The sequence below is a fragment of the Lepidochelys kempii genome, chromosome 3 (assembly GCF_965140265.1).
Source record: "Lepidochelys kempii isolate rLepKem1 chromosome 3, rLepKem1.hap2, whole genome shotgun sequence".
NCBI lineage: Eukaryota > Metazoa > Chordata > Testudines > Cheloniidae > Lepidochelys > Lepidochelys kempii.
This window is the reverse complement of record NC_133258.1, coordinates 40,253,841-40,270,515: the sequence shown is the minus strand read 5'-3', so window position 1 is coordinate 40,270,515 and position 16,675 is coordinate 40,253,841. Positions and strand designations below refer to the sequence as shown.

The 16,675-nt window shown below is 44.3% G+C and overlaps 1 protein-coding gene across 3 annotated transcripts; it reads right to left on the bottom strand.

The window, feature by feature from the left end:
- Positions 1-205: 205 nt before the first annotated feature.
- Positions 206-15,959, bottom strand: LOC140908636 (protein CLN8-like). 3 transcript variants are annotated; one of them, XM_073336188.1, is made up of 3 exons: positions 15,512-15,959; positions 4,152-4,804; positions 206-2,866 (listed from the first exon to the last, which is right to left on the bottom strand). In XM_073336188.1, the coding sequence occupies exons 2-3, from the start codon at positions 4,692-4,694 to the stop codon at positions 2,543-2,545; spliced, it is 867 nt and encodes a 288-aa protein (XP_073192289.1). In that variant the 5' UTR covers positions 4,695-4,804; positions 15,512-15,959; the 3' UTR covers positions 206-2,542. The 3 variants fall into 3 exon arrangements, with proteins under 3 accessions (XP_073192289.1, XP_073192291.1, XP_073192290.1); XM_073336190.1 differs by lacking the exon at positions 15,512-15,959 and adding an exon at positions 9,376-10,149; XM_073336189.1 differs by lacking the exon at positions 15,512-15,959 and having other exon boundaries at positions 4,152-8,689.
- Positions 15,960-16,675: the final 716 nt, after the last annotated feature.

The window sequence follows — 16,675 nt, the reverse complement described above, 5'->3', positions numbered from 1 at the left end:
GAGTGGGGATTCTCACAGCAGAGCAGGGTAAGGCTGGCTCCCAGAGTTGAGAATTGGAGTGACCGAGCAGATCACCAGTCCAGATTTCACCAGGGGAACGTCACACTATGTTGACAACAGGGGGCTCTACTACCCCTGAAATGGATCTTAACTGGCTCCCGGTGGAGCAGATTACGGTCATACCAGTGAAAAAGGTCCACAGTAATTATCTTCAATACACAGCAGTTTATTGAGAACGAATTACAGAAGTGGTAAAGGGTTATATTAAACACATAACTCCTATGTGAGACATTAAGAGCTATACATTAAGAGCTATACATTCCTCTTAATGAGTCTCTCTTTCACAAACATACATAAAAAGGCCCTGCGCTGGTCCCACACAGTTCCTGCTTGGCAAACAGAGAAGGTGGTTGCCAATTTTATAGACGGCTTCTTCTCTCCTGGTCTGTTTTTCTCAGCCCTCTGGTCTGTCTCGGATTCCCTCGAGGCAAGGTCTTGGTTGCCTTGAGGCCCCTCTGGTTCACAGTCCTACTCGAGCCCACGGAACAGAGTTTTGACTACTCTGTCGAGCAGCGGTGCTTCTTCAAACATCAATTAAGGAATCCCAAACACAGTAATTTACTTTGTTTGACTCTTATACTCTTTTTCCTCAGAGGAGTCACATGCCTTAAAAGCATGCCCAGTGGGTGTGTGGTGACTAATTTTTACCTAATTAGTGTTTTAGAAGGAGCTGGGGGTGGTGGTACCAAACGAAGATCACCCCACTTTTACTCATCAGTCATTCACTCTGGCTCTCTGTGTGAGTCCTTGCGATAGGGTCACTATAATCAGGTCGACCTGTGCTCCATGCTAGAACTTTATACATGTGATATTTATTTTTGCATGGGTCCATATTTGCTGACCAATAGGTTCAATATTGATTGTACACGCAGACTTTTCCAGTTTTTTATCAAATTTGCTTCTGCTTAAAGGGAACCTGCTCCCAGGATCCTCTGCAGCCCTTCAGCCATGTTTAAGTTATGGCAGGTTATGCTCTCACCGTTCATTCCATATGGCCACACCAATTTGGCACCATCCCAACAATGCTATTCCCCACTCATCACTCAGTTCAGTAAACATTCCTTATGGAGCTGGAATATATGAACAAGTACATCTTCAAAATTGAATCAAAATGTGTTGTGTCACTAGACCTGGGTCTTTATAGACCTGTTCAACAGCCACATTGCCAGGTTTCCAGACCCTTTTTGGAATGTGACACTGCTAGGAGGCTGGCTAGAAAGACCAGATGATTTTACAGGAAGGCATTTCATTCAGCCTCCGAAGACTCTGTCCTTGCACTGAAGGTGCTCACAATGGCTGAGACAGTCACAGATGAGGACGTAAATGCACTAGAGGCATACATATGCTCAATTTACCATTTGAAGATGAACATTATGACACTTACAGAGATTCATGGTAGATGTTTAAAAAAAAAGCAGAAAAATGGAGAAAAATTGCCATTGACAAGAGATGCATTTATGTCTGCTATCAAGAGGGCAAATTATCAAGCAATGGAATGGCTCCAGAATGACTGCGTGCATCTAAAACTTACCCTCTCTTATTGGGGACAGATAGGTCTTGGAGGATGCACTGATTGTACCAGTTATGCATGAAATACCATGCACTCCTAAATCAATCCTTCAGCTAATCAAAATCTCATGCACAAAGACAAGATGCTCAACATCTTGCAGATGTCTGGCCAGCTGTCTGCCTTATACAGAAATGTGTGAGAGTGGAATGGATGAGTATCAATGTGATAACGTGTCTATCACTAGCCCTAGACAGTAATGACACTGATGACAATGTTGACCAATAAATATTTTCAATCCTCCATGTCAAGACTAAACTTGTTAGGATTGCCAAAGGTCAGTGTCTTTTTCATGCAAGCAATGCTTCCTTGTGTTAAAGAACAATTTTAAAAGTTGATATTTCAATATTTTCTCCAATATATATCTACCTAACTTTTTTGGGTTTGTCATGTTTGGTACCATTGTGTTCATGGGAGAAAGGGCTTTGAATAATAGGTAATTTGACCCATTTCTGACAAAGTTCTATCATAAAATTTCCACCAACTGGGAGGACCTGGAGATGGGGAGCAGGGGAGAGGAAAGTCAGTGAATCCCTCCTGCCATGCTACAGACAGTAACATCATTGAAATTATGATTCTGTAGATTTTTATGAATCAAATGACACCTCCCTTACATTTCTATCATTAATTTGCCCCTCCCCCCCAGAATGAGATTTTATTACATTATGCTCCCAGACTAAAATTACTGGCATAAATCCTGACTGAGTCAAAGAGTGTGTGTGTATTTTAAAGATGGACAGCAACAATTTTAAAACACTTTTGACAAATGAGTATAATACACTGATAGCAAACTGCAAACAGATCAATACATTCATAGACTTCTTGTAAGCAATTCTATTTTCATGGACTGGCTAGTAAACCTGCACCATTTTTTCCTGGACATATTTTACTGTAACCCGAATAGCTGTTGCAGAACTATATCCTCTTCTTTTGGAATGTTTCACTATTTAAATTTTCATAGGATGCATTTTTCACTGCGGTTTTTGGAAATTTCCTGTCAACTGGACTAAAGAGCCGCTGAGTCGATTTGAATATCCAGTATGGATTAAGTATTAACGTAAGTGTACTTAAACCCATGAAAAAAACAATAAAATATGGAAGTCCCAGATTTTCCACCACATCATTCCAATGGGAAATACACACCCACCACATGTGATAAATAAGGACCATGCGGCAGTGAAGCATATGGATATTTATCCATTGGTTTGCCTTCCAAAAAAGGGTATTAGCGCAGCCAATCTGGAAGAGACAACAACAAAGAGAAAGAAATGAGATTGCACCTTCATGTTAAGGCAGTCAGAATTTTCTAGAAATAAGAGACACACATATTTAGTTTTCCTGTTTTGTTTAGTGTAAACTGCCATACAAACATTCTCTCAATTATTTTTCTCTAGACTGCTAAAAGATTGCACATATATATGGCACCTTTTGTCTAGCAGAATTCTAAATCACTTTGCATAATACCGCATCAGTCAGATGCAGCCAGCTGATGATGGAGGAAAATGATCAAAACAAAACACATGTCACAAAAGTGTGCAAGGACTAGCAGGATCTTGGAAGTTTTGGCCAACACCACTCAGGTAGACCATGACTCTCAAATTGCTCTAGCATCTACACATGCAGAAGGGTTGAGGTGATCGTGCCAGGACTTGTGGCTGTAGTTCTAAAGAGTCAGGATATTTTAGGATTTAAGTTTAAACCTCTAAGACAGTGGTTCCCAAACTTGTTCCGCCGCTTGTGCAGGGAAAGCCACTAGCGGCCCAGGCCAGACCAGTTTGTTTACCTGCCGCGTCTGCAGGTTCAGCCGAACCTACAGACGCGGCAGGTAAACAAACTGGCCTGGCCCGGCCCGCCAGGGGCTTTCCTTGCACAAGCAGCGGAACAAGTTTGGAAACCACTGCTCTAAGACACACTCTTTGGAACAGATTATGGTTTGGGAAGCAGGGCCGATTTCCTCTCTCCCTACAAGCATGGCAGCTCTTCTCAAGGCTGTTCTCCCTCTCTGCATCCACAGAATATACATAATGTACATAAACACTTGTTTGTGTGTGAGCACACATGGACATATTTTTAATCTCCAGCAGATATGTAATGGTCTGCATTAAGCTTGTTGGAGGTGATCACACATTCTCATGTTACTATTTTCAATCTTAAAAAAAAAATCTTTTAAAAATAGAGTTTAATCACCTAATCTTTGCTCCTGTGCACTAGATCCCAACTAGTGAGTCTGTAAACTAATTTCTTAAAATTTCTTTCTTTTTGTTTCTTTGCTACAAAATGGGTAAAAAAAAAAGTTAAAAGATTTTCCAGAAAATATTTAATTATTGTTAGGGTGTTATAATTAACGATTCCAATGGACACATCACTTCAAGTTTGGAAGAAAAATTTCTTTCTTGACCCCAGAACTAATCTGCCATTTTAGAGGCCAATATTTCTTTGTTTGCTGATTTGTTTTGAGGAGGAGGAACTATGAGGACTATGATGGTAACTTCTCTCACCCATAATTAATACAGCAAGTTCTTACCCTTGCAAGAATAGAGGATATGCAGTATGAAGGAGTGTTCATCTCAAGTAGCAGACCCATCAGGGGTAGATAGTGTCCAGACTTTATGTTAATTATCAGACCAAGAAGCCCACCAAAGGCAAATAAATGATGAACTCCTTCGAACACATCAAATACCCTGAAAACAATGTTAGACACATTAAAAACGATATTTTCAAGCAAGAAGTAGCCAGCGGCTATTAAGCAATGAAACCAGCTCCATTTTTGCTGTGAATACACTTGGTCAACTTGAAAAACTGGATCTATAAGCAAGGCCCACAAGCCAGCTCCACAACTCTGAACTGCAAATAGGCCACGTGTGATATTCATATTCCAGAAGATCTTCTGCTTTGTTGACAAAGTGCAATAAGTGGCACTGATCCATGAGGACAGCCAGTGAGCTATAAGAAATACTCCCAGGTAACTGAAAAAACCAGCTGCTAGTAACTTCAAACGAACTTCCCACAGAACATAGTTCCAGTCATAAATGGCACTGAACGTTGCACCATCATTTGCAAGATTCATTTCTTCTTCTATTATTCAAAATATCTGGAAGGAGTCTGAAGTGTCTTACTCACACGTTGGTCTACTATAAGACTACTGAGCCTGGGCTGTTACACAGAGCAGAAACCCATCTGCAAATAAATAAAATAAAATAAAATAAATAACTCAATACTTGCAGAGAATGGTTGTATGTGTGTCTATATGTGATCTCCCCATTTATGAAAGCTCGCTAGTTTCACTACAGTTTAGCATTTGTTACTGTTTCCACTAGTATTTCCCAACAGTTTAGAACTGACATAAAAAAACCTTGGTCAAGGCTGATAATTAACCTTCAGGGTCTCAACGAGGTACATAAAAGAGAAGATGAGCTATAGAGAGAGACTCCCTGTTTCCTTACTTGCAGAACTATTCATGCCAATGGATGTTACAGTCACAAAACATTCACCTTTTGTTCCCTAGTTATGTAAAAATATAATACCTTTTCCTTATCATTTTCCTTACTGGTTTTTATGTAGACTGCATACTGTTCTTTGTCTTCTTCAAGATTTCCATTGCCTTTATAAATCATTCCACAAGAAGTCCGTCTGGCTGAAGTGTTTTGCTAACACTACTGACAACACATTTGTAAAACAGCTTATATGCCAAAATCATTCCCCCCCACACCTTCCTCACGTAACAGTTGAAATCTGCTTTATGACCAATGTTTTTTACTTCTAACAAAGTTAACACTCCAGGTGTGAACAGAAACAACTCCTACATAAACATAAACAAAGGAGGCTAGTGTTAAAGGGAGAAAAACACAACCACAGCTGAGGCTTACAATTCTTTAGCAGCATGTTTAAGCACCACTGAACCTTCATTTTTCACCTGTAGAGCCCTCTGGATAGGTCTACACTGTATCTTAAAATCCACAGCAGTGAGTCTCTGAGCCCTGATGTACAGAGTCAGGTTTGCGCTATTGTGCTACAGACTCAGGCTCCTGCTACGGCGCTAAAAACAGCTGTGTAGATGTTTGGGCTCCAGTTGGATCTTGGGTTCTGAAATCCATGGAAGGGGTGAGTTTGAGAGCTTCCTGCAGTAACCATTGGCCAGGAATGGCGAACCATGGCCACTGGGAGCTGCAGATGGCTGTGCCTGCAGTCAATGTAGTCAACAGTCAATGTAAACACTGTCTCGCGGCCCACCAGTGGATTACCCTGATGGGCCGCGAGCGGCCCGTGGGCTGCAGGTTGCCCACCACTGGGTTAGTGCCATAGCATAAGCTTTGGGCTCTGAGCCTCTCTGCCACTGATTTTACAAGGCAACATAGACATGAGGTTTTAGGAATCTATGAGTCTTTAGGAACAAACGTACACGCCCAGTTTACAGGGTACAGATTAAAGCTGCAACAAACCAGCCACTATGGGCCTCATTCTCAGTTACACTAAGGCCACTTTACACTGCGTGGAAGTATGAAGGAGCCTGGAACTGTTGAAGCAGAATAATGTGGGCTAAATGTAAATGAGAACTGAGCCCTATCTCTATAGTACATGTACACACACTTTTTTTTTTAAGACAAAATAATATCAGTAATAGTGTAAATATTTTTCTTTATTATATGTTTACATTAACAGAACTTTTGATACATGCAAGTGCATAGTTTTTGTCTGTTATAATTAGAACTTTTTAATCTTTTTCTGTATTAATTCATATTATGAAAAATAATTAAAACTTTTCAAAGAGTACAAAAAGGTAACCCTGCTTCTTACAGTTCTCTCTTCTGTGAGGTGTTTTAACTATGTATGTAGCATCACAGGTAAGCACATTTGTATGCCTTGCATGCACAAAATAAAACCAGAAATAAGGAAACAGGACAAATGGACAATGGACAAAGCATGAATTCACAAGTGCCCTGTAAATAATAAACAGGAAGTAGATGAAGAAATAGTCAGAAAACTAGTAAAGTATGATAAGCTTGCAGGTGCAGCTTTGCTTACTAGCACAGTTTGTAGTGTATGGATAGTTCATGATGAAGGATACAATTTGGTCATGGAGGTCATGGATTCCATGACTTTAACAGATCTCCGTGACTTTGGCAGGGCTCTGTCTGTGCATGTCCCCCTCTCCGCCCTCAATGTGGCGGGGTTCAGGCTTCGTCTGTCAATCCTTTGCGGTATGGCTCAGGCTTCAACTTCAGTCCCACCGTGACCATACCTGATTTTGTACATTTTTACCATGACTGTGAATTCGGCTTAATTCTACTGTGACAAAATCATATCCATACTCATGATCTATACAGGGCCTGGTTCATACAATTAGCAAGCCAATCATAAAGCCTGTGACACAGTGTAGAATGTAATACACGTGTTAGTCTGGTTTAGAACCTGTATATAATCTGATTTATAACTATGGACTTTGGAGCTGTGATGCTCCCTAACCTACCCCACTATACCTGACCTGATCACTGGAGATGCAGCTTTATGAAATACCAGTAAAGAAACCTCAGTGACACACCTAGATTTGAACTGAGTTTTTGGATTCCAGAGAACTGGGTGAAGTGTTTTCCCAGAACTGGACAAAGCATTTTGGATAAGCCGAATGGAAAAGATCTCAGATGGAATCTCAACAATGTTGTTTTGCTAGCAAATTGGAACATCAGACACCAAAAAAAAATAAATAGGGCATAATACTACAAAATCTTATTCTAGTAAACAGGACTACTTGCATGAGAAAGGGCTTGCAGGATCATCTTGTGAATACAATTGCATGGTCAACTTCTGAACAAAATTAGACCACTTTCTAAAAGTTTTATTTTTCCTGAAGCTAACTAAGAGGGTAGGACATACAGAAGTAACCTCTCTATTGCTTCGTCAGCATCACAGTTATTATTAATTGTATAGCCCAGAATTTTCAAGCTTGGGGGCACAAAGTTAATTAAAACTTTCTCCACATGAGGTGTTTCAAAGAAGATGAACGTTTTGTTTCTTTGTTTTAAAACATCCATGCCCCAGGTCTATTTTGCTGATGAATTAGACTAGATCGCTGTGACTGCTGCACATAGCACATCCCGTCAATATGACCAGGGGAAGAACTAATTTAACATGGTCTGACTGGGACCTCTGGTAGGAGATAGAAGAGGAAGCAATATGGATTGTTAGCAAAACAAGTAAAAAGCTTCTACAGAGATGCTTTCCTTCTCTACTCCTCAATAGAATAAATAACAGAAAAAGAGGATGGCAGCCTAATAGCTAGAGAGCAAAGGAATATTGCTTATTTATATTCTCAGAGGGCCTGATTCTGCTCTACTTTAAACCACAGTAACTCCACTGGCCCTTCCTTCCCACTGCCTTGCATCTTGGACCAGTTAAGAAGAGTTAAGAATTCTAATTTGATAGCATTTTACATTCACACTGCACAGATGTACACAACTATGCAACATACAAGAAAGTGGAGAATCAGGCCATTAACATCATCATAGTTACATTGGTGTGACGAGAAAGCCCTGAAAACCTTCATATCTCAACTCTCCATATAAAAGACAAAGAAAGCAAAATGCCCCTTCCCTGCCCTCCCCCTGCCCAGCACAGTTACCTACAGCTCTCTAAATACAGTGATTCACAGGCTGTGTGAAATTCCCCTGATTTCAAGAAACAGCCTCTCTCCTGGAAATAGGGTTGCCAGGCGTCCAGTTTTCAGCCGGAACGCCTGGTCGAAAAGGGATCCCGGCACCTCCAGTCAGCACAGCTGACCAGGCTGCTAAAAGTCCTGTTGGCCACAGTGGGGCAGGCAGGCTCCATGCAGCTCTACACAGCTCCTGGGAAGCAATGGCATGTCCCTCTGGCTCCTAGGTGAAGGGGCGGCCAGGGGGACTCTGTGTGCTGCCCCTGCCCACAAACACCGTCCCAAGTGCCAGCTCTGCAGCTCCCCCCGCACAGAAGCCAGAGGAACATGCCAGCTGCTTCCTGGGAGTCGCATGGACTTCCTCCATCCCGGGAAATGCCGGGGCTGCCCAAGGTCAGTGCTGCTCAGACTCCGCACCCCCCACACACCCCAACCTCCTGCCCCAGCCGTGAACCCCCTCCTGCACTCCAAACCCCTTATCCCTGGCCCCACCACACAGCCCACACCCCCAGCCGGAGCCCTCAGCCCTCCCACACCCCAACCCCCTGCCCCAGCCCGGAGCCCCCTCCCACACTCCAAAATCCTCAGCCCCACTCCCCAGGCTGGAGCCCCCTCCTGCACGCCAAACCCCTCATCCTCAGTTCCACCCCAGAGCTCGCACCACCAGCCGGAGCCCTCACCCTTTTCCGCACCCTAAGCCCCTGCCTCAGCCCCCTGAAAATGAGCAAGTGAGCTAGGGTGGGGGGAAAGCACAGGAGGGACAGAGGGAGTGGGGACAGGGCATCGGAGAAGGGGCAGAGCAGGGGTATTTGGCTTTCTGCAATTAGAAAGTTGGCAACGCTATTCTGGAAGTATGATGTTTTCTCAGTATTTAACTAAAACCAGCAGGTAGTTAACACCGTCTAATCCCCACTTCCTCCTCCCACAAGAAGGAACAGTACAACAGACAGAAAATATTTGCAAAAGAATCAGTACAGGAGGGGAAAACAACAACAAAATACCAATATGCAGGTTCTCCTAGGTCCACCCTTTACATTCAGTAAAGTGAGTGCTGTAGTTAATTAAGCCCTTCTCCAGGCACCACCCTTTGCATGCTACTTACCGGCTAGTCTGTTTCGGTTGTTCTACAGTTTCTCCCCGCAGCTTCAGTGTTTTCCTGTCATGTGCTCAACAGCAGTGAATTCAGTGAAGTCAGGCCTGCTTCTTCCACCTTTGCAGAGTCAGCTAGGTATAGTCTGACTTCTATATTTGGGAGGCTGGCTCCAGATAGGCCAGTGCGGTGTGCGTAGCGAGACAGGCAAATTCTAGACCTGCCCACAGGGGTGTCATTTCAGATTGGACAGGGGGCACAATTTTAACCGTGACTCCAGGGGCTACTTAGGCAACTGAAAACGCTAACATTTTTCCAGATAATAACTTAGCAATATCTGACAGGAGCACTGTATCTAATTCTTATATCAAGAAAGAAAATTAAATAAATATTAGACCCACTCAGCTCTAACACTAATATGTTCTGACATCTTGTGGCAAGCCACTTAAGGGTCACTGGTTAGGTTTAAAATTGTAATGTATATTCTTACTCAGATACTTTTACTAAAGTCAGAAGGGACCATTATGATCATCTAGTCTGACCTCCTGCATATTGCAGGCCCCAGAACCTCACCCACTCACTCCTGTCATAGAGCCAGAACCTCTGGCTGAGTTACTGAAGTCCTCAAATCATGATTTAAAAACTGCAAGTTACAGAGAATTCACCATTTACATTAGTTTAAACCTGCAAGTGACCCCATGCCCCATGCTTGGGGCTGGGGGTAGGGGAGGGAGCTAGGGGGCAGAGAGGGGGTATGGGGTCCTGGGTTAGGGTGCAGGCTCTGGGGTGGGGCTGAGGATGAGGGGTTTGGGGTGCAGGAGGGGGCTCCAGGCTAGGGGGTGGGGCCGAGGGGTTCGACGTGTGAGAGGGGGCTCCGGGCAGGGGCAGAGGGTTGGGTTGTGGGAGGGGGTATGAGCTCTGGGGTATGGGCTCAGGGGTACAGGCTCCAGGGTGAGGTCAGGGATGATGGGTTTGGGGTGCAGGAGGGGGCACTGGACTGGGGGTGGGTGGGACCGAGATTCAGAGTGCAGAAAGGGCTCAGGGCTGGACAAGGGGTTGGGGTGCAGGACGGGGGTGTGAGATGCGTGCTCCGGGATGGAGCGGGAGGGGGGTTCCAAACTGGGGCAGGGCATTGGGGCTTAGGGGGCGGGCTCTGGGCAGCTCTGGCTGGTGCAGTTCGCAGGGGCTCCATGACATGCTGACCTCAGATGGCCCCTTAAATAGCAGCCTTACCAGTTCTTCCCCAGCATTTCCTGGGGATGAAGGAAGCTGGATGTGTCCAGGATTCACTCCCACCGCAGATTCCCAGCCAATGGGAGCTGCGGAGCCAGCGCTCGGGGTGGCGCTGGCAGGAGGCGGCAGCATGCATAGCTCCCCTACCCCAGGCCGCCCCTCCGCCTAGGAGTCAGATGTGCTGCCGTTTCCTGGGAGCTGTGCGGAGCTGGGCATGGAGCCTGCCTTAGCCCCGCTGTCTCCTCCCCCCGCACTGCCTGGTGCTTGCTACCTGTAGCAGTTACTCATATGAAAGGGATTATAAAAAACTGCTATCTAATGGAGCAAATTCCTACAGACAGCAGTTTCTCGCACTATACCAGCAAAGTGTGTGGTCAGTCACAGTCTGCGGACTCTGGGAATCCAGAGCTGCAGCTACTGCTCCCTGTGCGGCAGAATACTTTCCCCAAGCAGCAATTTTGCTCCCTTAACATCATAATTATCTGCTGCTGCTTGTCACAAGTGTGCTGCAGCTTTTCAATCTCTAGTGCTTCCTTTACCGCTTTTACTTGCAGTGTGGAATTCTCAGTCTTGCACTGAGTCTTCTCCCTAAGGCAAAACTCCAGTTGCTGCTGAATCTGATTTAAGGACTCTTCCAACATTTTTGATTCCTCTAACCATAGGCGCCAACTCCATGGGTGCTCTGGGGCTGGAGCACCCACAGAGAAAAAATGGTGAGTGCTGAGCACCCACCGGCAGCCCCCCATCAGCTTCCCCCCACGCCCCTAGCACCTGCGGCCCGTCGGTGGGCCCCACAGATCAGCACTTCTCCCTCCCTCCCTGCGCCTCCCGCCCACTGCGATCAGCTGTTTCGTGGCATGCAGGAGGCTGGGAGGGAGGGGGGAGGAGGAAGGATGTGGCACGCTCACGGGAGGGGGTGGAACTGGGCAGGAAGAGGTGGGGCGGGGTAGAGAGGGGCTGGGAAGAGGCAGGGCAAGGGTGGAGCTGAGTGGGAAGAGGCGGGGGTGGGGCCTTGGGGCAGACCGGGGGCTCAAGCACCCCCGGCACTTTGGAAAGTCGGCACCTGTGCCTCTAACTTCTGCATTCTTAAACTGTACTCCTTATTCAGGGGACCCTTGAACTTGCCCACTGCCCTAATTGGTTCTGGGGTGTAAAGTCTCTGAGAAAGAGGGGTTGTCCCTCTCATAGTACAAATCAGAGGAGTCCTTGTCCCAAGGGTTGGTCCCTTCCTCTTCGTTGCACAATTTAGGGAAATCACCATCAAAGTTTCTTCCTTTGCCCCTTTACTCGCTTTACACCTCTTTTCTCGCTTGCAACGCACTTTTCAGAGCACATTTCTGGCACGGACCAACCATTCTTCTCTTTCGTATCGGTGGGCACAGCTCTTACTGCAGCTTGCCCATCTGATGCTTTTTGTTTCCATGCTGTCACTTCCTGCCTTAACTTGCCCTATTCTAGCAGTGCATCATTCGCTTCTTTCTGCACAGCTACAATCTGAGCTCCTTGTGTTAAGATAGTTGCTCTTAGAGTGTCAGCCTCTACTTTCAGCATATTAGTGTCTGCTTTTAAGTTAGCTGTTTCGGCCTTTGCATTAGCTACTTTCTTTTCTTTCTCCTCTGATTCCTTCTGTGAGGTATGACTCTAGCGCTAACATATGCTATGCTTTCCACATATTAGCCTCCACTCTTAGACTAGCCAATTCCTTGTCCTTGTCTTTTAATGCCTACATTTCTGCCCTCAGATTGTTCACTAATTCTTCTTCTTCTAATTCTTCTTTCCTCATCCTTAGGCTAGTCACTTCTTTATTTAGGATCACAGCTACCATTTGCAAATGTTGTAGAGAAGGAGTTCTCAATCTTTTTCTTGCCGAGGCTCCCTCCGACATGCTATAAAAACTCCAGGATGCAATGGGAGAGGCTCCAGGCTTCAGCCACCAGGAGGCGGGGAAGCTCGGGCATAGGCAAAGTTTGACTGATATTTTGGAGGAGGGGGCAGGGCCTGGCGGGTCTCGGGCCAGCTCCACATGGTGGTGCCCAAGGAGAGGGCATCACCTCCACCCCCTAAATTCATCCCTAGTGTATCTAGACTGCCTTCAATTCAATCACACAAGGGAAGGATTTGACCTAATTTTTGTACATAGTTCGGGTGACCATCCATCCCATTTTTAACGGGACAGTCCTGTATTTAAGTCTTATTGCAGGTGTCCCGCCTTCTTTTAAAAAAATGGGCAAATGGTCCCATATTTCCTGATCCCCCTGCTGCTCAGTCAGTGGTCAGTCAGCGCAGCCCCAGCCGTGTCCTGGCTTGAGCCCTGCTGGCCCCTGACCCCCAAAATAGAAGTCATACTACGCCTATGCCCGAGGCCACCCCCTCCCCCAGACCCCTGAGCCCCCCCTTTCCCTGCTGGACTCTGGAGTTTTTATAGCATGTTGGGGGGGGGGGTTCTGCATAGTTCTGATTGATTGCTGTGGAATACAAGCAATTTTACAAGGTGTTCCATATTCAGCATAGGGAAATACGGTCACCCTATACATAGCTGGAATTATTTTTAAAAGTTTACAAGGTACAGATTAAAGCTTCAACAAACCAGCCACTATGGGCCTTATTCTCATTTACACTAAGGCCACTTTACACTGACTGGAAGTATAAAAGAGCTTTGAACTGCTGGAGCGGAATTATGTGACCTACATGAAAATTGAGCCCAATATCTAAGGTTCATGTGAACACATTTAATTTTGTCTAGAAAAAAAAAAAAGAAATTATTCATTATATGTTTACATTAACAGACCTTTGATACACACAAATATGTACTTTGTTGTAATCAGAACTGTTTTATCTTTTTCTGTATTAAGTCATATTATGAAAAAATAAATACAACTTTTCAAAGTTTAAAGAAAAGACAGCCCTGTTCTGTGAGGTGTTTTAATTATGTATGCAGCATCACAGGTCTGCAGGTTTGTAAGCCTTGTATGGACAATGAAAATTAGAAGTAAGAACACAGGACAAATGGACAATGGACAAAGCATGAATTGACAAGGGGCCTTGTGAATAACATGTAGCTAGTAGATAAAGAAATGGAAGATGCGTGATAAGGTTGCCTCTGCCGCTTTGCTTACCAGCACAGTTTGTAGCACATGGATAGCTCATGATGATCTATACAGGGCCTGGTTCACAAAATTGGTAAGCCAATCATAATGCCTGTGATACAATGTAAAATGTAATCTGCATGTGTTAGTCTCTTTTAGAATAGGTGTATAATCTGATTTAAAACTATGTACTTTGGAGTTGTGCACCCTAACCTACCCCACTACACCTGACCTGATCGCCTCAGGTGCAGCTTTCTAAAATGCCAGTAAAGAAACCTCAGTGACAAGCCCAGCTTTGAACTGAGTTTTTGGGTTCCAGAGAATGGGATAGAAGTGTTCTCGCAGAACTGAAGTGTTCTGGATCAGTTGAGTGGAAAAGGTTTTGAAGGGAATCCCAACAATGTTGTTTTGCTTGCAATTTGGAATATCAGACACCAAAGGGCATAATTCTACAAAGCCTTAGTCTAGTAAACGAGACTACTTGCATGAGAAAGAGCTTGCAGGATCATCTTGTGAACAAAATTGCACGGTCAGCTTCTGACCAGAACTGGACCACATTCTAAAAGGTCTTTTATTCCTGAAGCTAACTAAGCGGATAGGACATAGAGACACAACCTGCATATTTCCTCAGCCAGCATCACAGTTAATATTATTAACTATAAAAACAACAAGGAGTCCTTGTGGTACCTTAGAGACTAACAAATTTATTTGGGTATAAGCTTTTGTGGGTTAGAGTCCACAAAAGCTTATGCCCAAATAAATTTGTTTGTTAGTCTGTAAGGTGTCACAAGGATTCCTCGTTGTTTTTACTGACACAGACTAACACAATTACCCCTCTGAAGCCTGTCATCATTAACTATATAGTCCAGAATTTTCAAGCTTGGGGGCATAAAGTTAACTAAAACTTCCTCCACATGTAGTGGTTAAAAGAAGCTCAATGTTTTCTTTCACTTTTGTTTGAAAATATCCATGATCACAGTTCCATTTTGCTGAAGCATTAGACTAGATTGCTGAGACTGCCAGACAGCACATCCTGTGAATATGGGCAGGGGGAGAACTGCCCAGAGTGTATCTCATTTCACACAGTTTGACTGGGAGCTCTAGGGGGAGGCAGAAGAGGAAGACATATGGATTTAGCAGCATAAGTAAACAGATTCTACAGAGATGCTTTGCCTCTCCGCTCCTTATAGGTACACAGCAAAGGAATATTGCTTATTTATATTCTGAGAGGGTGTGATTCTGCTCTCCTGAACAACTCCACTGGCCTTTCCTTACCACCACCTTGCATCCTGCATCAGGGGGAGAGTTAAGAATTCTCATTTGGTAGCATTTCGCACTCATCCTGCACAGATGTAGACAACTAGAGAATGTACAAGGAAGTGGAGAATCAGTCCATTCATATCAGCATAGTTACACTGGGAAAGCCCCAGAAATCTTCCTCTCATATCTCCACAAAAAACGAGAACGAAAGCAAAACGCCCTCCGCCGCAGCACCACCACTGTTACGTAAAGCCCTCTAAATACAGTGGTTAACAGGCTGCATGAAATTCCCCTGACTTCATACAATAGTCTCTCCTGGAAGTTTGATATTTTGCAGCATTTAACCAAAACCAGCACTCAGTTAACGTTATCTCATCCCCATTTCCTCCTCCTCACAAGAAGGAACAGCACCGTAGAACACACAGAAAATATTTGCAAAAGAATCAATAAAGGAGGGGGAAAGAACAACAACGAAATAACCATATGCAGGTTCTCCTAGGCTCACCCTAAAATGAGTGCTGTAGTTAATAAACCCCTTCTCCACACAGCACCCACTGCATGGTACTTACTGGCTCGTTTCTGCTATGCTTCCAACTGCAGCAGCGATCAGCCGACTGCAAGATAATGAAGTCAGGGCTGCTTCTTCCACCTTTGCAGAAGCAGCTGCAATGTAATAGCTTGGCGCCTCAGCTCCTCACTACAGTAAACAGCTAATATTGCTTTTCGCTTCCTCCTGCCCCACCCTTTGTTTCGGCCTGACGTAAACCATCGCTCCCTCCCCGGAGGGGAAAGTGAAGCGCACCAAATACCCCGCTTTGGCAAGCGGGACTTTGTGGTTGTTCACAGTTCCCCTTGGAACTTAATTTGCAGTGGCAGGAGTGGGGTCAGACCACAGTCTGCCCTGGTGCTGCAGCCAGGTTTTGTGTTGCACTGAGTAAAAGGGCGATCAACTCCACTAGCGAGTCCTAACAAAACATTGCACAGTGGGCTGTGTTAGTCTCCACAGCCCCGGTTAGTCTCCTTTCAGTTTCACTTTGCGTATCTTATGCCCTAGCAAATGATGCAGTGTTCGGGTTCTTGCTTTTTTTAAAAAAATCCTAATAATTCTGTTAATATTAGGTTTTGTTTATTTATTTCTGCTAACGGAACTTAATTTTGGGGCTTAAACACTGTCCTTTTAATTATTAGGAAATTTTAGAAGCCAGCATGTCTGTGTGACACTGAGATGGTCCTGATCAATAGTTTCCAAGAGCACACTTTCAATCTCAGGACACCTACAGCGTGAAATTCACCTCGTACAGGGGTACAAATAAGGCTCTAGCTAACAGTGATGAGTACTCAGCCTTTAAGTAGGCAAAGTGAATTTCAGCCCTGTTGAACAAGCTTAAACTAGCTTCGATACATCGCATTTAGAACAGGGTCCATCTATTAACCAGATAGAGTAAATGTAAATTATTCTGTAATTTTTCAGTACATGAGCAGTTTTTATTTTACAAAAGATTGCTAGAGTTTTTCATAAATTGCTAAATTCTCCTGCATGTATTTTTTATTCCTAGTGTTGTATTAAAACAATATTCAGATGATTTTATTCACTGTACAAAATGTTTCCCAGTCTTATGACATACTTGCAAGCAGGGATTTCCCTACCCCCGCCCCAGTTTTGTGAACCAGTTACATGCAATGTTGCCAATTTAGTGATTGTTTGGAAATTTGAATTGAAATTGAAACATTAA

What these genes read in the sequence shown, in the direction of transcription:
- LOC140908636 (XM_073336188.1), bottom strand. Translation starts at nt 4,694, where the DNA reads ATGAATCTTGCAAATGATGGTGCAACGTTCAGTGCCATTTATGACTGG. An exon ending in TATCCTCTATTCTTGCAAGG is followed by an intron (nt 2,867 to 4,151) that starts GTAAGAACTTGC and finishes TGTCTCTTCCAG; the next exon opens with ATTGGCTGCGCTAATACCCT.